The sequence below is a fragment of the Chiloscyllium punctatum genome, chromosome 1 (assembly GCF_047496795.1).
Source record: "Chiloscyllium punctatum isolate Juve2018m chromosome 1, sChiPun1.3, whole genome shotgun sequence".
Taxonomy (NCBI): domain Eukaryota; kingdom Metazoa; phylum Chordata; class Chondrichthyes; order Orectolobiformes; family Hemiscylliidae; genus Chiloscyllium; species Chiloscyllium punctatum.
In genome coordinates, this window is record NC_092739.1 from 75346089 (window position 1) to 75369344 (window position 23256).

General features: G+C 38.6%; 1 protein-coding gene across 13 annotated transcripts in view; it reads right to left on the minus strand.

Moving 5' to 3' along the window:
* fryl (furry homolog, like) overlaps window positions 1-23256 on the minus strand; it is a 467472-nt gene that overhangs the window by 162931 nt on the left and 281285 nt on the right. For all 13 annotated transcript variants that reach the window (XM_072569022.1, XM_072569030.1, XM_072569038.1 and 10 more), the window contains 7 exons: window positions 16808-16932; window positions 15891-15948; window positions 11805-11896; window positions 9183-9355; window positions 6929-7089; window positions 1724-1834; window positions 1027-1181 (listed from right to left, as the gene is read on the minus strand). In XM_072569022.1, the coding sequence (XP_072425123.1) occupies window positions 1027-1181; window positions 1724-1834; window positions 6929-7089; window positions 9183-9355; window positions 11805-11896; window positions 15891-15948; window positions 16808-16932 (875 nt within the window). The remainder of the gene's footprint in view (window positions 1-1026; window positions 1182-1723; window positions 1835-6928; window positions 7090-9182; window positions 9356-11804; window positions 11897-15890; window positions 15949-16807; window positions 16933-23256) is intronic.

A 23256-nucleotide genomic window follows, 5' to 3' on the forward strand; every position in this document is an offset into this window, starting at 1 on the left:
GATCGTAAAATATGGCAAATCAAAGACTCATCGCGTTTTCCAACATTACCAGTTACACAGCCTCAAATTTAGCGATGTTACTCCTTTATATCAGATCTTTAAGTTCAAAATAATTGATTTTCTCCAGTTCATTCCTATGAATTGTCTTAAAATAATAGTCTCGAAATGAAGAGATTTGCCTTCCTCAGTTTTTAATATCCTGCAAAATTCCAATCAAAAACTCTTCTTTTGGAAGTTTCACAAAACTACTTTATTTAAAAAAAAGAGTTAACTGTGCTTTCCCGGAGGCAAAAGCAGAAATTGCTAGAAAAACATAGCAGTTCTGGCAGCATCTATGGAGAGAATGCAGAGATAATGTTTAGGGTCTTGTGACCCCACTTCTGAAGAAGGGACACTGGACTTGAAACATTAACTCTGCTTTCTCTTTACAGGTGCTTCCAGACCTGAGTTTTTCCAGCAATGGTTGTTTTGTTTCTGATTTCCAATATTCAGATTTTTTTGGGGGGTTTTTGATTTATGCTTTCCCCGAACTGCCCTAAGATGCCTTCTAAGATAGAAATCATTTTTTCTTCTAACCTCACTCAGGTCTCTTCCAAACTGTTCCAAAAAACTTTCTCTTTCTGAACTTTCTATGCTAAAATCAACTTCTGATTATTTTGAACCAAAAACACGTCAATGGCCTTCAATGTTTACCCCAGCAGTCACAAACCATGACAGCACAACCAATTCTTCCCTAACGTTTCAGGGGTCCTTATTATCTGACACATTCTGGATAAGGTCACTGTTCTGGAAAGACTGACCTAGTTATTTTTCAACACTTCAAAAGTATCCCATAATCCCACTACTTTGAAATCTCAAATCTAAACATGATTTCTTCTGCCAATTTTTATAACATTTTGTGGTTAGCCGAATCAGTAATATGTTAATAATGTGCAATGCTTCTAAAATGTAACTAAGCTACCTCATTTATACTTAATTGTATCCATCATTGCCGAACTATCAACATGAGAACAACTTAATCCATACCTGTTTTGAAAAACATTGGCTATCGCCTTGAAACATCCAGCTGCTACTCGTCTTGAACCTGTATAGCATCGATCTACAGCCCAATACATTAGATTACTTTGGTCTGGATTCAACTCTAATAAAAGCATTACAGCTTCACAGCCTAATTGATGAACCTGAATGAAATGTGCAAAATACAAAGTTAATCTTAAAACAAGAACAAATTATTTCAAATTAATTGCTGCAGTTAACAGTATGATTTTAACGTGAGAACTGATTTAAATCAATTTTACCAAGAAACAAAATTAGTATAATATTAGAAGGTCTTCAAAACAGGAGATGGCTAGCTCAGTTGGCTACATAGTTGGTTTGTGATGCAGAACAGTGCAAGTTTCATTCCTGCACTGGTTAAAATCACCACGAAGATCCTGTCTTCTCAATCTTGCCACATATCTGAGACATGATGACCCTCAAGTTAAACTTATCACTCAACGTCTCTTTCTAATCAGAGATTATAATAACAGCTCTATGGTTTTCTTGGACTATGACGACTTTACTTACATCAGAATAATGTTGCAAAGGCTGCTATTTTATGTGTTAAGCTTTCAAAACACAAAGCCTTCATTCAAGTATATTTTTTAAAACTACTGCTCAAATTACTTTTATACCTGCAACTTTTTGTGTACAATTATGATTTATTATTTCAGATATTTCTTACCTTTTTTTCTTGGGAATCCAGGATGTTATCCAACCACTTGTACAGATAACCATCTGATGACAAACCCACATTATCAGACACAGGCCCACAACATAACACAGCTGACATAGCCTTAGGTGAAGAGAAACAAGATTGATACATAAGCCTTAAGAAAATAATTATGACAATTATCATATGCCAAATCAACAGATTTAATAAGAACAATGTTACATTTAGAACAATGTTTGGCATTGGATTATTATTGGTAAAACCTACGGCTCATTCTTTTATTAAATATATGAAGTTATTAGTAAAGTCAACTGGCATCACTTATTTGTGCCTATCCATAATGCTTATCACAAAATTCCAATTATTTTCAAATATGCACTTTTTCAAAGTGATTTCATCAGGATAGGTCCACTCTCAAATTAAACAGTCTCTATATCAATAATCTTACATAATTAACTCATTATGTGGAAGGCAGAGCCGTAGATATCTATGTTGACTTCTGCAAAGCTTTTGACAAGGTTCTGCATAGTAGACTGATTAATAAGGTTAAATCATATGAGATCCAGGAGAGCTAGCCAATTGGATACAAACTTGGCTGAAAGGTCGGAGACATAAGTGGTGACAGAGGGTTGCTTTAATGACTGGAGGCCTGTGACCAGCGGTGTGCTAGAAGAATTGGTGCTGGGTCCACTTATTTATATAAATTGTTTGGATGAGACTATAGGAGGCATGGTTAGCAAGTTTACAGATGTCTCATAGATGGATGGTGTTGAGATAATCATCTTCACTGTCTCAGAGTACAATCGTCCTTGATCAGATGGGCCGATGGGCCAAGGAGTGGCAGATGGAGTCTAATTTAGACAAGTGTGAGGTGTTGTACTTTGATAAGGCAAATCAACACAGGATGCATACACTTAATGGTAAACCCTGGACAGTGCTGCCAAACAGCAAGACCCAGGGGTGCAGGTTCACAGTCCCTGTAAGTTACAGGTGGACAGGGTGGTGAAGGCAGTGTCTGGCATGCTTGCCTTCATATATCGAATATGGAGTGCAGAACATCATGCTGCAGCAGTAATAATATTGCTGAGGCCACTTTTAGAGTACTATGTACAATTCTGGATGCCCTTCTACAGGAAAGCTGTTTTTAAACTTGAGAGGTGCAGAAAAGATTTACAAGCGTGTTGCCAAGATTGGAGGGTTTGAGCTATAGTGAGAGGATGAATAGTTTGTAGTATTTTTCCCCTGGAGTGTCAGAGGCTGAGGGGTGACCTTATAAAATCATGAACAGCATGGATAGGGTGAATAACCAAGGTCATTTTCCTACTGTTGGGTCATTCCAAAACTAGAGGGCATAGGTTCAAGCTGAGAGGGGAAAGATTTAAAAAGGATCTGAGGGGCAACTTTGTCACACAGAGGGTGGTGCATGTACGGAATGAGCTGCCAGAGGAAGTGGTGGATGCAGGAACAATTACAACATTTAAAAGGCATCTGGATGGGTATATAAATGGAAAGGGTTCTGAGAATTATGGGCCAAATGCTAGCAAATGGGACTAGGTCAGATTGGGATGGCTGATCAGTGCATATATGTTGGACCGAAGGGTCTATTTCTGTGCTGTATGCCTCTATGTCTCTGTTAAAGGGTAGAAGCATCCATTGTAGAAGTAGCATAAAAATCCAACAGTAGACTGACATTGTGGAGAGAGTTCCTATCAATATAACTTCATGTAACATTGGGATTAATGACCTCCCCAGTAACTGATTGACATCTCACAGATTATAGACAGTTCAGTGCCATCATCATATTCAATTTATACTCAACTGGGCATCAATTACTGAGATAAACAGCAGCCCTCTAATTATTATGTAATTTATATCTATTGTCATTTGTTTTATGAAATATATTACTAAATGCTTAAAAAATGTGATGAAATTTCAGCCAAAACAAAGATGATTTGCCAGATTGTAAGCTACACTTTCATTTAGAATAAATACTTATCTTGCATGCAAACAGACAAACAAAACTCATGCACCACTGCAATGCTGGACATCATCTAGATCACCCCCACCTTTACAAACATGAAGCTCAACTCTTCAATGATGACTATAAATACGTATCAACTTAAGCATCAACTTGCACCAAAACTCTAAAAATTTACAATACCTGTTAAAATCAGCACTGATATACAAATTATATGATTGTACATAATTATCACTAAACTTCTTTGACTATTACACAAGGTAGCAATTTCTGGAACACCATGTAAGTCTATGAAAAATATGAAACAGGTGGCTGGAGGAGCTGGGACTTGCTGTGCACCACGAGCAACATGTTCAAGATGGACAGGGATTGCACCTTAACTGCACTGATTTGATTTAGATTGATTTATTGCTGTCACATGTACTGAGACAGTGAAAAAGTGTTTTGTTTGCTATACAGGCAGATCATAACGTACAAAGTGCATCAGTAGCAGCACAGAGTGCAGAATACAGTGTAACAGCTGCAGAGAAGGTGCAGAGAGAGAGCGCAGTATTAACATTTGAAAGGTCCAATCAAATCTCTTAACAGCAGGGAAGCAGCTATTCTTGAATCTGTTTGTACGTATTCAAACTTTTATATCTTCTATCCGATGGAAGAGGGTGGAACAGTATATGGCCAGGGTGAGAGATGTCTATGATTATGCTGATTACTTTCCTGAGGCAACAGGCAGCATAGATGAAGTCAAGGTGGCACAGTGGCTCAGTGGTTAGCACTGCTGCCTCGCAGCGCCAGGGATCCGGGTTCAATTCCAGCCTCAGGTGACTGTCTGTGTGGAGTTTGCACATTCTCCCTGTGTCTGCATAGGTTTCCTCTGGGTGCTCCAGTTTCCTCCCACAGTCACAAAGATGTGTGGGCCAGGTGAATTGGCCATGCTAAATTGCCCAAAGTGATAGGTGCATTAGTAGGGAGTAGATGAAAGGGTCTGGGTGAGTTGCTCTTTGGAGGGTCGGTGTGGACTTGTTGGGCCAAAGGGCCTGTTTCCACACCGTAGGGAATCTAATCAATGGATGGAAGGCTGATTTGGGAGATAGACTGGGCTGTGTTCACAACTCTCTATCGTTGGTCACTGATTTCAAGAAACAGAATGGAGGGCACGCCTGTCTGGCATCAATGGTGCTGAGATGGAGATGGTTGACAGCGTCAAGTACTTGGGAGTGGTGATTACCATCAATCTGTCCTGGACCGCCCACACTGACAGAATGGTCTGGAAAGCACAAAAATGTCTCCACTTCCTCAAGAGGCGAAAGGAAACTCAGCACATCCACAAAGACTCCTACCAATTTTTATAGATGCACCATAGAAAGCATCCTATCCAGATGCATCACAGTGTGGTATGGCAACTACTTTTCCTTTTGGAGGTTAAATAGTGCTGTGGTAGAGGGTTTAAACAATGTGACAGGGGAATAGGAATCAGAATAAAACATCAGAGATAACAGAAACAATGCAGACAACTGGGAGAGTCAAATAGGGAGAAACTGAAAAAGCTAGCATTCTTTTCCATAAAGCAAACAGGTTTAAGATAAGATTTACAAGTTCTCAAAAATTCTTGAATGGTTTTGAGGTTTAAATAAAGAATCTGTTTCTGGTGGACCAAGTATCAAGAATCGGAGGATAGGTATTTTTGATTGGCATAAGAACTGGAGGAAGAGATCCACTTGTTTTAAAACGGACAGTGTTCTTATGATCTGGAATGCACTACCTAAATTTCTATCAACAATGAAGGAAAAAAACTACCATGGAACCAGAGTGTTGTTGGCAAAGCTAGTATTTGCTACCCATCCCTAATTGCCCTTGAACTGAATGACTGGTGAGGGCAATTTCAGAGGACAGTTACAAGTCACTCACATTGCTGTGTATTTGGAGTTAAGTAATAACATATTGCCTTCTCAAAAGGCATTAGTGAACCAGGTGGGTCTTTATCACAATCAACAACTGAGTCACGGTCACCATGAGACTAGTTTTATTATTTGAATTCTAGATTTATTAATTGAATTCAAATATATCAGGCTGCCATGACGGACTTTGATTCATGTGCCCAAATGATTATGGCATTTGAGATGTGTTTCCAGACACATCTTTTAAATGATAGGAGGGTTTCTGTCTTTGCTACCTTTTCAGGCAGTCAGTTCCAAACCAATACTATCATCTCGGTGAGAAATGCCTTTTGCATCTCGATCTACAATCTTTCTACCAATTCCTTTAAATCTATATCCTTGAAACACTAACCTCTCCATTAAATAGGCTCTTTCCATCGCATTCTATCCAGGTCATTCTATCCTCTCACTTTTGTAAATCTCAATCCGTAGTCTTCTCTGTTTCAAGGGGAAGAATCCCAGACAATCCATTTTTTTTTCCACTGTTGCATTTTTTCACTCGTTACCTCACTTGTACAACCAGATGCTGTGACCCGATTTACACAGAGTATCCAAGTTGTGACCTAATTGATGATTTATACAATTCCAGCATAACCTCTATGGTCTTATATCCTATACTTCAGCTAATAAAGATCAGGATTCCACAAGCTTCTTAACCACCTTAATGATCCACCCTGCTACCTTCAGGGATCAATGGACATGCAGCCCAAGGTACCTCACTTACTCTGTACCCCTCCATATTATCACTCTTACTGTGTATTCCTTTGCCTTGTTTGACCTTCCTAAATGCATTACGTCACACTACTCGGTGTTAAATTCCATTTGGCACTTGTTGCCTACCTAACCAATCCATTGATAACTTTCTGCACTGTGTAGCTATCTTCTTCAATATTAGCTATGCAGGAAACATTTTCAGGGAACGTTCTTGACTGTGCACCCTATAATTTACATCCAAAATATTAACGTTGGCCACAAAAAGAAAGGGGGACCTGCAGAGCCCCACTGGAAACAGCCTTCCAATAAAAAAAGTCCATCAACAATTACTTTTTGATTGATATCATTGTACTGTAATGAATGTGCACATACAGTTTCATGCAGTGCCAGTCAATGATGCTCATACAATAGAACCAAATAATTGCTTTTCTTCCATTGGTACAAAATTAATTTGACCTTGCATCCAGAAAACATTAATCAATAATATTTGCCACATGACAGGACACAACATAACACTATCTCATATAGAATTAGATTTCATAAAACTCTTGGTACATTGTCACAATGAATGAGAAGGATCAGTGCTTATACCTTTAATGCAGAATACTGATGCCGGTTAATTTGCATGTTCCTGTCACTGTATCTATCCAGAGGAGTAAACATTATGCTAAATGGGCCAGCCCAGTGACTGAACAACATAAATAGACTGTGGCGTAAACTCTGCTGTGGAAAGATAGCCCTCCGTTGGTGAACTGTAAGGAAAGGCAAAAAAGTCAAAATGAGTCTCAAAATGTTTAAGCCCTGTAGATTTTATCTACAGAAGAATTTCAACACAAGTCATTGCACAAGTGTTAGACAATGATATGAGTACTGCTCATTTTATTTGTGCGGTCAGATGCTGGGTCTAGTTAACTCTCAAGCACCTTGGATGAAGAGTGATCTAGAATATATTCATTTTAAAGTTGCATTACATCTCTCAGCAAAACATATACTGCAATTTTCTGAAGAAATGTTCTAAAGAAATCATAATGGATTCAAAACTTCAACTGTGTTTCTCTCCACAGACACTGCCAGACCAGACAGCATTCTCTGGGTTTGTTACACACTCAACTCTGAGACTCACACAAACAATCCTTCCATAACAAATTTGAGGACGTTCAGCAATAAACTTTCTGCCTTTATGATTTCAAATCTATGGAGTCTTCAGACAATGTTAAGGTAAACCAGTGACAGTTTCATGACAAGCTAATTCTGTAATATATACTTTAATGCACAGGATTGTAAATGACAAGGATAAATTCGAATCTGTGTTTGTAAATGTGGACATATGTATGGCATGATCAAATGTACAGACCATCAAATCATTTTATGAATAAAGTATATTTTTGAAATTAAAAAAAAATACCTTAAAATAAAGTACAGAGAGCACAAGATAGTGCAAGATAAGAAGTTGGACAATTTACTCGTCAAGACTCTGAAATGGAGTTTCTTTAAATGGGGGAATAAAGACAATACATTAAATTACCTGGATATACTATCAATTGTGGCCTTTGTTGGTGGGATCTAACCAGAAATTAATACTAAACATCAAAATATGCTCAATTTTTGCTCAATTTCCATGGTTTTCTTTTTAACTGTTTTCTATGCTATTGACTATGATCTATTTTGCAGTTGAAATTTTGCATATCACATATTCCAGTTCATTTAGATTTTGAAAAATTCCTTCCAATCAACTACACCCAACAGTTCTCATACAACGTAAAAACTAGAAAATGAGAAAGTATGCTAAGGGTAAATTACTGCCGGAGAACTTAGCTCAATTAATCAGAGATCACAAACACACAGATCGGTCGGAAAACTAACAAAGATTTATTTAACATGCAGCAATATCGTGGAAGAGACTTGATTCCACTGAAACAGTCACTGACAGGCCGTTCAGAAGGAGACACAGCTTCTTCCCCAGATAGAGAATTTAGTGGAGTTTCATACCATTGCAACAATGAAGTGCGAGTTATGAGACAATGGTGTGAATTGTACAACAAAGAGAAATAAAGTTCATTCATTGAAAAGATTCAAGGGTCCGCAATGAGTTTCTTAATTGACTCAGGAGATTCCGATCCTTGGCTGCAGGTGGTGTTAGTGGGTTTCATCCTGGTGTCAATGGGTTTGTATTGTTGAGGGGGGCAAGCGAAGTACCTTTGGTGCCTCCTTGTCTGGGGACCCTTTGTGAAGGCTGGACTCCTAGTGGGAGCAGCTGTGTCCTAAGGACATCAGAGGTGCTGGGTTGCTGTGAAGTGGGAGGCTTATTATCACTTAATCAGAAGAAGTATATTCTCTTGGTCTGGGGCTGGATGAGTCATGTCTTGAGGTATGTGTGATGTCTGGAGCAGCTGGTTTGGCCAATTTGAGGCATCGAAGGTAGGCTCAGTAGCTAAGTGCAGACATTTTGTGTTGTCTGTTTTGTGGCCATGTCATGGAGGGGCTGGGACCTGTATTTTCTCCCACAATTACACTAAAGAAATTTAGTTAAACTCGTCCAGTGTAACTGTAGAGTTAAGGCCTGACATAACGCCGGACTAATAGGATTTATATTACTAGTACAATAGTAAAGTACATTTAGATTACATTGATGTTATAATTGTTCAATAAATGCACCCTAAAACTGAACTAGGTCATAATAAACTGACCTCTTTTTCTTGTAAATATTCTAAATCAATAAACATTACTGGCCCCAATTAATTATAAGTTAGATTATGCACTTGTTAGACACATTTACACTTGCAATACATAGTAGATTTTTAAAAAAATCATCACAGTAACTAATTGCTTATGGAATTATGCATACCTGGGACATTTTGAATGATATTTGCCACCAAGGCACTGAAATGGCATCGGATATCCTTTAACGTGTCAGAATCCTTGTCATTCTCAGCTTCAAGCAGCTGCCTTGTCAGATCAACATACTCCAACAAAGTGTTATTGAGGGAATGTGTTTCATTATCAAGGCCTCCACTTCCACTAGTATTTGAAAACAAACAATAGGTAAGAAAACCAAAACACAAAAAGCCAAATCAACATCAAATAAAATCTATGCACTTGTTATAATCGGATATTTGCGATTAATTTATGACACGAAATTAGACTAAAATTTCAAGTAATGAACAGATAAATTGCACTTCAATTTCATTTGTTCTTTCTCAAATCAAACACCAATTAGAATGTTCAATAGCAGAATGGCATGTTGTCTCCAGGTCAGCATAAGATTAGCATTCCATCTTCAAAACTGTGCACACCCTTCATGCCACAATGTGAATTAAATTTACACTATCTCCTTATTTTCAGTACAAGTTTTCCCAAACTTCCTAAAAGCCCATCAGATGTCAGAACAGAAGTAGGTCTTTCAGCCAAACAAGTCTGCTCTACTATGTAAGGATTTCATGGTTGATCAGAAAGTTCTCAACTCTACTTTCCTGCCTTTTCCCAAAAAACCTTCATTCCCCTACTGATAATAAATCTGTCCCAGCCTTGAACATATTTAATGACACAGCCTTAACAGCTTTCTGCAGTTAAGAATTTCACAGATTCACTATTCTGAGACAAAATTTCTCAGCTGTCTTAAATAGATGACCTCTGAAATTATGCATTCTGGTCTTTGACTCTCCCACAAGGGAAATCAATCTTTCCACATCTATCCTGTCAAGACCCCCAAGGGATTTTGTAGGTTTCCATAAGATCACTTCTCATTCTTTTATACAATAAGGAGCATGGGCACAACGGACTCAACCTCTGCTCGTAAGACAGTCTCTCCATACCTGAGATAACCTTAGTTCTTTCGACTGCCTCCAATGCCAGTACATATCTTAACTTTAGATAAATTGGGACAGAACATAGGAGGCAAGGCTACTGAGTTTTCGAAAGACAGTAAAATTGGTGGTATAGTGGACACTGAAAAAGGTTATCTAAGAGACAACGAGCTGGGCCAAGAAGTGGCAAATGGAGTTTAATTTAAATAGGTATGAGATGTTGCATTTTGATAAGGCAAACTAGGGCAGTATGTACAAGTTAAAGGTCAGGCCCTGAGGAGCATGTACAAAGAAAGAGCCTTAGAGGTTCAGGTACACAGTTCCTTGAAAGTTGCGACACAGGTAGACAGGATGGCATTTGGTGTGGTTGACCTCATTGGTCAGAGCATTGAGTATAGGAGTTGGGATGTCATGTTGCAGCTGTACAAGATACTGGTGAGGCCACTCCTGGAGTACTGTATACAATACTGGTCACCCTGTTATAGGAAGGATATCATTAAACTGGATAGAGTCCAAAAAAGATCTACAAGAAATGTTACCAAGACTGGGGAGTTTGAGATATAGGGAGAGACTGGATAGGCTGGGACTTTTTTCTTTGGATCATTGGAGGCAGAGGGGTGAACTTATAGAGGTTTATAAAAGTCATGTGAAGCATAGCTAAGATGAAATGGCAACACCTTTTCCCGAGGGAAGGGGAGTCCAACACTCGAAGGCACAACATAAGGTGAGTGTGGAAAACTATTTAAAATGGACCTGAGGGGCAACTTTTTCCACACAAAAGGTGGTGCATCCGTGGAACAAGCTACCAGAAGACGTGGTAGAGACGAGAGCAATTACAACATTTAAAAGACATTTGGACAGGTACATGAATAGGAAAGGTTTAGACAGATAGGAGACAAAAGCAGGCAAATAGGACTAACTTAGTTTAGGAAACCTGGTAGACATGGATGAGCTGGATTGAAGGGTCTGTTTCTATGCTGTCTGACTCTTGTGTCGACTTGAGGACTCTAAAAGGGGTCCAAAACGGTTAACAGTATTCCAGCTATGGTCCGACTAACACCTTGTATAGTTTTAAAAAAGCTTCTCTACTTTTACACTCCACTGAAATAAAGATCAACATTCTATTTGCCTTCTATATCACCTACTGAGTGTGAATGCTAAACTTGTGTGATTAATAAACGAGTATTCCCAAATCTGTAGCATTTTGCAGTCTTCCTCCACTTAAATAGTATTCAACTCCTGCCAACGTGCCTAACTTTACAATTGCCCACATTATATTCAATCTGACAAGTTTTTATCCAGTTACTTAACCTGTCTACATCCCTCTACAGAGTGCTCATGTCATCCTTATCATTTACTGTCTCATCAATTTTTGGGTCGTCAGCAAACTTGGTGACATTACGTTCACTTTCCACATCCAAGTCATGAATATTTTTTTGTAAATAATTGCGACCCCAGCACTGATCCATCTGATACTCGTTTACTTACAGCTGGCCGTCCTAAAAGTACTTTCCTATCCCAACGCTGACTTCTATTGATTAGCCCCAAGCCTTTAACCATGCTAAAATAATACCTCCAACACCACGGACTTCTATTTTTAAGTTCATAACTTTTCAGTTGCAATTTGTTGAGAGTTGAAACCTAATTTCATGTTTGTTATTTACCTGTGACTAATTACACCAGCATCTGCTAGTAGCTCAAAGATCCTCACGAGTTGTACCCGCAAAATATCTCGACGCCTGCGTCGTTTCATATTCTGCAATACAGATGCAAATATCACTTATTTTCTGCATTTTGAATTTCCACATTGCATCCAAACTGATAAAAATCAAACAACTTAAGTAACAATCGCAAATACAAATTATAGTAATTGTGTAAATATAGCCATTAAATTTCCAAAGTTGCAGGTAGTATAGCTCGTCAAATTATAATATTAATGATATCATACAAAAGAACATTTTAAACCCTTTGCATATGAACAATACTTAGCAGCTTTCAAAATATATCAATATCATATAATCTTGAAGAAATGGTGGCTCTAAATTTTCAAATTACTGGAGTTAGCAATTGACAAATCAAGCAGTTGGCTGTACAGTAGTTTACTATTGTTTTTCACTAGCTTATTTCTGATTGCACAGCCACACTTCAGCTCTTATGGGCTGGGTTTGGTTACATACCATACATGTTGATGAAACAATAAAACATTACCATTCCCATACAGAAAAGCAAAGTCAAATATGTGGAATCATTGAAAAGTGACAAATACTACATGCTCCGAAATCTCCAAATATAATGTGAGCGACCCATAATCTTTCGCTGAAATAATGAATGGAGCTGCAAAGTTCTTCCATGATGCCATTAATTAAGATGGGTCTACGGTTTAGCATTTCCTTTGTGTACAAAAGGAACATCTTTTAAACTACAGCTGTCAATTGTATTGAGTAAATATAAATAAACAAGAATTATATAATAAAACAAAAGATTGTGGAGGAAGGGTATTTTCTGGCTGGAGGTCTGTGACTCGTGGTGTTCTGCAGGGATCTGTATTAGGACTTCCGCTGTTTGTAATATACATAAACAACTTGGATGAAAACATAAATGCGTGGGTTAGTAAACTTGCAGACAATACAAAGATCGGTAGAAGGTTCTCAAAGGATACAGCCAGATATAAATCAGTTACAGATATGGGCAGAGAAATGGCAGACAGAGAGTTAATCCAGACAAGTGTGAGGTGCTGCACTTTGGGAGGTCAAATGTTAAGAAAAAAATATAGAGTTAATGACAGGACCATGAACAGCCTTGATGTACAGAGAGATCTTGGGGTTCAATCCACAGCTCCATGAAAGTGGCCACGCAAGTAGATAGCGTACTAAAGAAGGCATTTGGCATTCTTGTCTTTACTGGTCCAGGAATTGAGTACAAAAGTCAGGATGTCATGTTGAAGCTTTATAAGACTCTAGTTAGGCCACACATACAGTATTGCATTCAATTCTGGTCACCACTTTACAGAAAGGATGTGGTGGCTTTCGAGAGGATGAAGAAGAGGTTTACCAGGATGCTGTCTGGATTAGACCGTAGGACCTATAAGGAGAGGCTACAAATACTCGGGCTGTTTTCTCTGGAGTAGCAGAGGCTAAGGAGAGACTTAATAGAAGTCTATAAAACTATATGATGCATAGATATGGTTGACACTTGGAATCTTTTTCCCAGAATTGAAATGTCTAATACTAGGGGCCATGCATTTAAGGTGAGGAGAGAAAGTTCAAAGGAGATGCGAGGGGCAAGAGTTTTACACAGAGTAGTAGGAGTCTGGAGTACAATGCAAGGGATGGTGGAAACAGATACAATAGGGGTGTTTAGGGAACTTTTAGATAAGCACACATGTATGGAAGGAATGGAGGGATGTGGACCAAGGTCAAGCAGATGGAATTAATTTAATTTGGCATCATGTTGGCATATATTACTCCAATGAGACAATTTTAAAAATAGGTGAATAACATGACAATAATTGCATAATTACACATGTCAATAAAATATGTTTATAAAACAGTTTATTTTCATTGTAAACAATTAAAAGTTTATAACTTATTCATTAGTGAGTTTCAATTCTATAAACCAGCGTAAGTTCTGTTGTGAGTGAACAGAAACAGAGGGAGCAGAGCAAAGGAGAGAAGAGTGGAGCCAAAAGGTTAGGAAGAAAAGGAAGGCACAATAAGGGAAAAAAGGAATCGAGGGTTACATAATAGTGGGTTTTTAATGTTCATTAAGGAAAACTTGGAAAATAATTAAGTAAGGCAGTAATACAGAACTGAGTTGTCTGAACACTTATGAGCATGGAAATAGCATCTTAAATTTAATATAAGGTGGCATACTACCCCTTCAGATGGGGTTAGAGGGCGCAAAATCACTGCAGGACAGCATTTAAGTACTGAATTGGCATTTCAGCCTGTAAGCTTTCCTGCCATTAGAGACAGGATCTAATCACCCCAGAAGTCATCAGTCCAACATTTAGTACACAGGACATTAAATCCCAGCTTTTGGGCACAGCAAAAGTACGTGACATTACTGGGTTGGAAATGGGTGGCATTAGTTACAATACAGTTCTGCTTGCAACCTTCTTCTGGGGTCAACCATGATATGACTTCAAGATTACAGACAATAAGGCTCAGACTCAAAGCTGCCAGGGAGTGAAACAGAGTCAGTGGCTAGAGAATGTGGCTTGCAATGGGGATCAAACTTTACAGATTTCCTGGTATTGAGAGAAATTTTAAGATGATCCAATATTGGTTGTTGGACATGCAGTTAGACCATTTAAGAACAGTGCAAGGTGGAGAGAGGTTCAGGCGAGGCAGGGGTAGCAGTCAAAGGGAATTTGGTGTTGTCAGTGAACTTACAGAAATCAGCATTCAGGTTTTACTTAATATAACAAAAGAGAACCATATAGACAGGAAATAAGAGTGGATCAGGGATAGGTCCTTAAGGTCTACCCCAAGTAACCAGGTAGGAAAAGAAGAAAGCTTCTCTGGCTACAATAATAGTGGTATCAGGCATGTGCAGTCCCATCCATAGAAAGACAGTGTGAATGACCACTTCAAACAACGTAGACAAGTGAAGAGTCACAGGAAGGGTTTGTTTAACACAGGATTTCATTTGAAACTTTGAGAAGAGCTATTTTGGTATTTGGTCAAGGATGAAATCCTGAACGGAAGAACACAGAGCACCCCAGAGAAAATGGACACAAATTTAGGTGGCAACCACATGTTGAAAAAGTTTTGAGAAGAAAGGATGGTTGGTAATAACATGGTAATTTACAAGGATAAAGGGGTCAGTGTTGTGATGAATTCAAAAAGAGGGCAACAGTATCAGAGTTGAAAACAAACATTAATAAGATGAGCGATGAAAACACTACTTTGCTGCAAACAGGCTGAGGGAACAAGAGATGGGTCTTGCAGGTAAGCTGAGCCTGTAAAAGGCATGCATCAGAAAAAGGGGAGTGACTTGACAAAGATGAGGGCTTGGAATCGGACAGAGGAGAATCTTAGAAGAAAACTGGTCTGGTATAAGAGGGTAGTAGCGGAGGCAGCTTATTGGATGACTGAAATCTTACTAACAAAAATCTTTCTGCATTTTTATTGGCGACAAGGGTATAAAAAAGGAGTAGATGGGTTTGAAAAAGACAACTTTAGCAGAGAAATCAGAGGTTATCTTTGCATTCCAGAACATTCCTAGAATAGTGAGCAATTTCAACAGACAACATCATGCTTTATGTGATCCAGCCAGATCTTAATCATGAATAGTTTAGCAAGTTACTTGCTCTATCCTTTGAATTCTATACACTTCCACTTAAGGAAGTAGAATGAGGACTGTATCTGGCAAACGGGATGAGAGACAGTAATGGTTTTCAGGAGGACGTGGATGTTGAGGGTGTGGATGTTGAGCAAATCAGGAACTGCACCAACATCATTGAGATGGATGGTCAAAAGCTAAAAAGAGTTAGGAACCTGAAAAAGCAGTTGATAGTGAATTGGGAACTGACTTTATATGAAACATTCTTTGCTCAAATTCAGTTTTCAAGCTGAAAAAAAACATTCAGAATTTCTAACTTAGACACCTGACTGCCAGTTTCTTTTAACTTTTGAAAATCTGGTATAGAAAACCTTTCACAACAGATCCACACACATACAATCAAACATTCTAATGCAGATCACCTTATGCTTTTTCATTAAGAGTCCAGTTCAATTTTTGTTTACCTCTGGCCTTCTTTCAAGTGCTTCTTTTATAATGGGATGAAGTTCTTCTATCAACTCTCTGCAAAAAAAAAAGAAGCGACTGAAAATGAGCTGCTAACCATTTAGCTTTCATTGGCCAGAAGGACATGGATGCTTTGGAGAGGGTTGCAGAGAAAGTTAAGCAGATGTTACCTGGTCTTAAGGACTTTAATTATGAGCAGAGGTTTGATAAACTCAAGATTGGTTTCACTGGAAAGACAGAGGCTGAGAGGCACCCAAATAAAGGACGACAAAATTATGAAAGGCACAGATAGGATGAATTGTCATAAACTTTTTCCCCAGAGTGGAAAGGTCAACTACTACAACAGGGCACAGGTTCAAGGTGAGAGGGAAAATATTTAATGGAGAACTGTGGGGAACATCTCTTACATAGAAAATGGCAGGTGCCTAGATTGCATTGCCAGTGGAGGTGATGGGAGCAGGCATGTTAGTAATTATTAAGACAAATTTTGATAGACAAAATATTTACTATATTTAATTTACAAATTGAGCACAAAATCTTTGTTCAATGCGTAAAAAACATAGCTGTCAGATAAAGCTTATTTTTTGTTGAAAAAATTGCAAAATGAATTTTCTTCAATCCAGTTTGAAACTAAGCTCAGCTTTCTTATTCTACTTTTGAGTCAAAAAGCATCGAGTGAACAATGTGATTTGAAGCACAAAGCAATCCAATCTCTTTGAGGACAAAAGCAGCTAAAGTTGTGAATAAATACAACTAATTGGCTTTTAAACTGGCTCTCAAAAATTGTAGATATTTGGGCAATCCTGGAGGGAACATCTTGCTCTTCAAATATCTTAAAGAAATTCAAATTAAATACATCTTAACATGTTTTGCTGGTTCAGACATAAGAAAACTTGTGCAATGAAATGCCTTTTACCTAAATGCTACAGGATTGGTCCTGCCAAGCCCCAGCACCAGAGATTCTGTAATTTCCATGCTCTCAGAGCGCATCATTGGAACTATAAACTTGAATAGCGAAGATGGGGATGGAATGCCAATTATCTGAAATTACAAAGTATTCACCTTAATATAAAATTCATATCTTCATAATCTCATGTTACCTATTCTGGTTATTGCTGCAAATGTCAAATTGATTAGTAGTTGGTAGCATTTTTGATTGAGAAAAACATATTATGTCTTCACACTTTACTACGATCATAATTTCAGCTGACATTTAATAACAGTATGAAAGGAATACTCTTGTTAAAGGTGGTATCTTTTAGATTAGATGTTAAACTAAGTCCCCAAATGCCTGCTTCATTCAGCATAAAAGGACACAAGCACATCAAAGATGACCACTGCACTTTTCTGATGTTCAAGCTAACATTCCTCGAAAAATGCAGAGAGAAGTCACATGACACCTGGTTATGGTCCAACAGGTTTATTTGAAATCATAAACTTTCACAGCACTGCTCCTTCAAATGAAGTGACTTCACTTGAAAGCTTGTGATTTCAAATAAACCTGTTGGATCTTGACTTAGTCCATCACAGTCCAACATCATCACCTCCACATCATTAAAAATACATATTTATTGTCTCTAGGATCACCTTGTACCTAAATCAGCTGCTATGTTTCATAAAATAATTATGGATAAGGAAGGGCCTTGTCTAGAAGGAAGCCAGATCTCTCAAACCTGCTTTTCTTCAATAAAGTACAGACCTTTTGCTAGCATTATTCTACACAGAAGACAATGCCAGATTATGACTATCCTGATTGCTGTCCTAAATGTATATTAAATATGCGGTTCCTTGTCCTATCCACAGTTTGATTCTTCCGGATTTAACTGCTCATTTTTTTGTAGCTTACATAACCAAAGCTGCACTTGAAATAATGACAATTAAAATTTCTTATTTGTTTATAAATATGGGCCAGTAGGTCAATGTCCAAAGTCAGAAAGTCATCCTTCGCATTTGAAGGGGGAAAAAAATTATATTTGCTTGCTTTTTTGGTTCATACTTTGCAAGGTCTGTTTAATAGAATAAATTGAACCCAGAATGGGAAGCCCTGCATAAAACAGAGTAACATCCAGGAAAATCTCAAAGTTCAATGGTTAGTAATACAGGTTGCTCTGTGAGAATGCACGTTTTGTTGATGTGAATTCGCTGTAACACGACTGATGAAATGTTTCGAAAGCGCATTGGCTGTAATGTAATTATATTGCCAAATTTTAGAAACAGCACTTAAAGTTGTGATTTTTATATAATGCCTGTTTACACAAGAACACAACCATCGGGTTATAGAAGAACTAACTGTAACTGCTAATTTATTAATAATATTTTAGTTTTTATTTTATCTATTATACATTACTTTTGAAGGTAAAGAAGAGAAATATTTCTAGATTAAAAACTAAATAAATAGGAATTTAAAAAACAAATGAAGAACTAAACAAACAAAATAGAAGTGCAGGGTCACACAATGTCCTGAAACTGCATAATGTGGGAGCTGGTGGATTCTATTATAGTTCATAGTGAACACATTTGTGGCAAATGTTGATATTCAGGTACATAGAAAATTATACAATCAAAGGTAAAGGAGAATATAGGATTGCAGGTTAGTGATGGTGCTCATTCTTACCAAAAAAAAAGGGAAAGACAGGACATGTGAATGTCATATTGTACCAAGGAACCATAAAAGTGAAAAGATCCCCTGGGATGTAGTGATCATAAATTTAATGTTCAGTTCAAGTGAGAAACTTCAGTCAGAAGTACTGTGCTTAACTTAAAAAAATTACAATGAACTGAGGACAGAGTTAGCTAAAGTGAACTCGACGGACAGACTAGCAGGAAAGTTAGTAAGGAAGCAATGACAGGCATTGCAGGAGGTGTTTTATGACCCACAGCAAAACTGCACCCCAATAAGGAGGAGACATTCTAAGGAGGGATAAGCCAACCATGGTTAATCAAGTTCAAAGTAAAAACATGTAAGGAGACCAAAGTTCATGAAGCCTCAAATACAGACATAAATTCAGATTCCAGCAAAAGAGACTGCAAAGATAACAAAAGCAGAAAATAAATGAGGGCAAACTAGCTAGGAATATAAAAACAGACAATAAGAGCTTCTTTAAATATATAAAAGGAAAGAGTGGTATCAAAGTGAACACCGACCCCTTAGAAAATCAATCTGGAGAGATGGTGTTAGGAAATAAGGGAATTGCAGAGAAATGAAATGGATATTTTGCATCAATCTTTGTCGTGGAAGAAACTTCAAACATCCCATTAATGCTAAAGAGCATGGAGGGAAAAATTAAGTACCATCACTAAAGTAGCAGTAATCGACAAACTAATGGATCTAAAGGTAAAGTTCCCTGGTCTGGATGGTTTGCGTCCATGGAACTTAAAGGAGGTGGCTACTGAGATATTAATGGTAATTTTCCAAAAGCCATTGGATTCTGAAGAATCACAGAACCCCTACAGTGCAGATACAGACCACTTGGCCCATGGATCAGCACCATCACATCCTTTCTACATAACCCTGCATTAACTATTGCTAATCCCCCTGCACACATCCCTGGACACTATGAGGCAACTTAGCACAGCAAATCCATTTTGCCTACAAATCTTTGGAGTGTCAGAGAAAACCAGAGCACCCCGAGGAAGCCCACACAGGCACAGGGAGAATGTCTGTGTGGAGTGTGCACAGTCACCTGAGGCTGGAACTGAACTCAGGTCCCTGGTGCCGTGAAGCAGTAATGCTAGCCATGGTGCCGCCCATCAGAGATGTGCGAAGCATTAGACTGGAATGGAAAACCGCTAATGTGACACGCTTATTCAAAGATTGATTAACCTAATATCTACTGTTGGAAAAATATTGGTATTATGGTTAAGCAGGTAATCGCAGAACATTTAGAAAATCAAAATTTAATCAAACAGAGCCAGCGTGGCTTCTTGGAAGGGAAATAGTGTCTGGCTAATGTATTACACTTTTTCAAGGAAGTCTCAACCAGACTGGACAAAGAAAAACCAGTAGATGTATTTGGACTTCCAGAACATGTTTGACAAAGTACCTCTCAAAAGGTTAAGTCATTAGATAAGAGCTCACCTGTTGGGGATAATATATTGTCATGGATAGTGAATTAGTTAATGGGCAGGAAGCAGTGAGTGAGGATAACAGGTTCTTTCTCAAATCGGCGACCGATGACCCGTGGGATTTCACAAGGATTGAAGCAGGGATGGCACTATTTACAATACACATTAATGACTTGGAGGAAGGGAATTAATGTACTGTAGCCAAATGTATAGAAGCCACAAAAATAGGTAAAAAGGAAGGTTGTGAGGGGGATACAGTTAAGAGACATGGTTAGATTTAGTGAATAGGCCTTGAGTTAGAAAATGGAGTATAATGTGTGAAAATGCAAAGTTATTCATTTGGGAAGAAAGAACAAAAGATCAGAATATTATTTAAATGGAGAGAAACTGAGAAAGGTACAAATCAAATGAACTTGGGGATAATAGTGCATAGAACTAAGAAAGTTAGCACACAGCTGCACTAAGTAATCAAGAACACTAATGAAATGTTGGCCCCTATTTCAAGGAGAGTTGGAATTCAGGAGTAAGGAAATCTTTCTGCAACTGTACAAGGTGTTGGTGGGACCATATCTAGAGTGCTGTTTGGTCCCCTTATTTAAGGAAAGATATAATTTCATTGGAGGTGGTTCAGAGAAGGTTCACAAAGATGATCCCTGGCATGGAGGGATTACCTTATGAGCAAAGGCTCATCAGGTTAGTAGTTGATTCATTGGACTTTAGAAGACTGAGAAGTGATCTCATTGAAACATATAGGATTCTCAAGGAGCTTGAAAGGGTAAGTGCTGAGAGGATGTTTCCCCTCGTGGGACAGTTTAGGTCTAAATGAGAGTCAGAATAAAGGGGCACCAATTTAAGACTAGGATGAGGAGTAATTTCTTCTTTCAGAGAGCTGAGTGTTTAGAACTCCTTGCCATAGAGAGCTGTGGGAGCAGAGATCTTGTGCATATTTAAGGCTGAGATAGAATGATTCTTGATCAGCAGGGGAATGAAGAGTTACTGAGAAAAGGCAGGAGAGTGGGCCTGAGGCATGTCAAATTAGCCATGATCCTATTGAATGGTGGGGCAGGCTCAAAGGCCTAAATGGCCTTCTGGGATAAACTGGCATGCTTAACAGAGAAGCTCAGATTACCAATTTCAAAGGGAAAAAAAACACAATGTGGCAAGAATTACTGGTAAATCAGAGGACAGGGTAAGTTTTAAAGCAACAAAAAGATGACCAAATAAATAACAAAATGGCAGAAAATAAACTGAGGGTAACCTAGTAAGTAACAAAAATATACAGCAAGAATTTGTGTGAACATATAAAAAACTGAGAGAGAAGCAACAGGGAGTATTTGCATCTTATAGATTGAAGCAGGGAAATTATGGGGAACCAAGAAATGTCAGAGATGGTGAATATAAATACTTTGTATCACTCTTCACAACAGAAGACACGAAAAGCATTCAGAAAAGAATGAAAGGACTTGGTGGTGGTGGTGGTTGGAGAGAGACAGCGCAAGAGAGCACGAGCGAGAGTGAAATAAACGTAACTATCAAAATAGAAAAAAGTATTTTGAAATTAATGGGGCTAAAGGCTGGTAAGAGTCCTGGACCTGATGGTTTGCATCCTAGGGTTTTAAATAAAGTACCAGAGATATGGATGCACTGGTCATCACCTTCCAAGAATGCTCAGGTATTAGAAAAACCTCAGAGGATTGGAAAAATGCTCATTTTAACATCCTTGTTCAAAAAGGGATAGAAACAAAAAGTAGGTAACTATACCTAGAGGAGTGTCACTGGCAATCACAATCATTTGCAATATGTATTAATGACTTAGATGACGGAAGTAAATGTACTATTACCAAGTTTGCAGACAACACAAAAATAGGTGGGAAGGTAAGTGATGAGGATGACAAAGCAATCTACAAAGAAACAAACAGGTTGAATAAGTGGGCAAAAACGTGACAGATGCAAGGTCGTATTGAAAATGTGAGGTTACGCACTTTGGCAGGAAGAGAGGAGGTGAGTGCTATTTAATTCGGAACAGACTGCAGGAATACGCAACACAGAGGGATTTAGGAATACTAGCATATGAATCACTAAAAGCTAGCATTCAAGTTTGGTGGGTCACAGGGAAGACAAGTGGAATGGCTTCCTTTAGTTTAGAAGGAAAGGATTTAAATTATGTTAAATGCATCCAAGACAATAGTCAGACCACAGCTGGAATACTATGAACTGTTTTGGTCCCCTTATCTGAGGTAAGTTGTACTGATATTGGACGCAATCTAGAGAAGGTTCACAATGCTTTTTTGGATTGATTGATTTATTTGTCGTCATGTGTACAGAAGTACAGTGAAAAACTTGGTTTATGAGCAGTACAGCCAGGTCATAGTAAGCAAGGATGTACAGAACAAAAGATTTAAACAGGGGTGTACAGGTAACATTGTGCAGGAGAGATCAACGTTAGCAAGATCAACATTATTTGAGCCAAGAGAGTCCATTCAATCGGCCAATAACAACTGGGAAGCTGCCCCTGAACCTACTGGTGTGCATGCATTCAGGCCTCTATATCTTCTCTCTGACAGAAGAGGTTATAAGGAGATCATTACTGGGGTGTAAAGAGTCTTTGATAATGTTGGCAACCTTTCTGTGGCAGCGAGCTATGTAAATGGGGTCCATGGATGGAAGCTGAAAATGTGTTGCTGGAAAAGCGCAGCAGGTCAGGCAGCATCCAAGGAGCAGGAGAATCGACGTTTCGGACATGAGCCTTCCTGAAGAAGGGCTCATGCCCGAAACGTCGATTCTCCTGCTCCTTGGATGCTGCCTGACCTGCTGCGCTTTTCCAACACATTTTCAGCTCTAATCTCCAGCATCTGCAGTCCTCACTTTCTCCTAGAAGATTTTAACCTACTGCGAATCCTCTTGCAAGGATGCCTTCCTTGAAGAAGCTCTCTTCCTCCCTCTACAACGCTGATTCTCCTGCTCCTTGGATGCTGCCTGACCTGCTGCGCTTTTCCAGCAACACATGTTCAGGTCTGATCTCCAGCATCTGCAGTCCTCATTTTCTCCATGGATGGAAGGTTGGCCTCCAGTGATGGCCTGGACTGTGCACACCACCCTTTGCAGTTTCTGGGCAGAGCAGTTTCCATATCAGGCTGTTACACACTCAGACAATGTGTTTTCAATTGTGCATCTGTAAGAAGTTGGTGAGGGCACTTATGGACATGCATATCCTTGGTGTACGGTGGCACCGTGGCTCAGTGGTTAGCACTGCTGCCTCACAGTGCCACAGACTTAGGTTTGATTCCAGCCTTGGGTGAC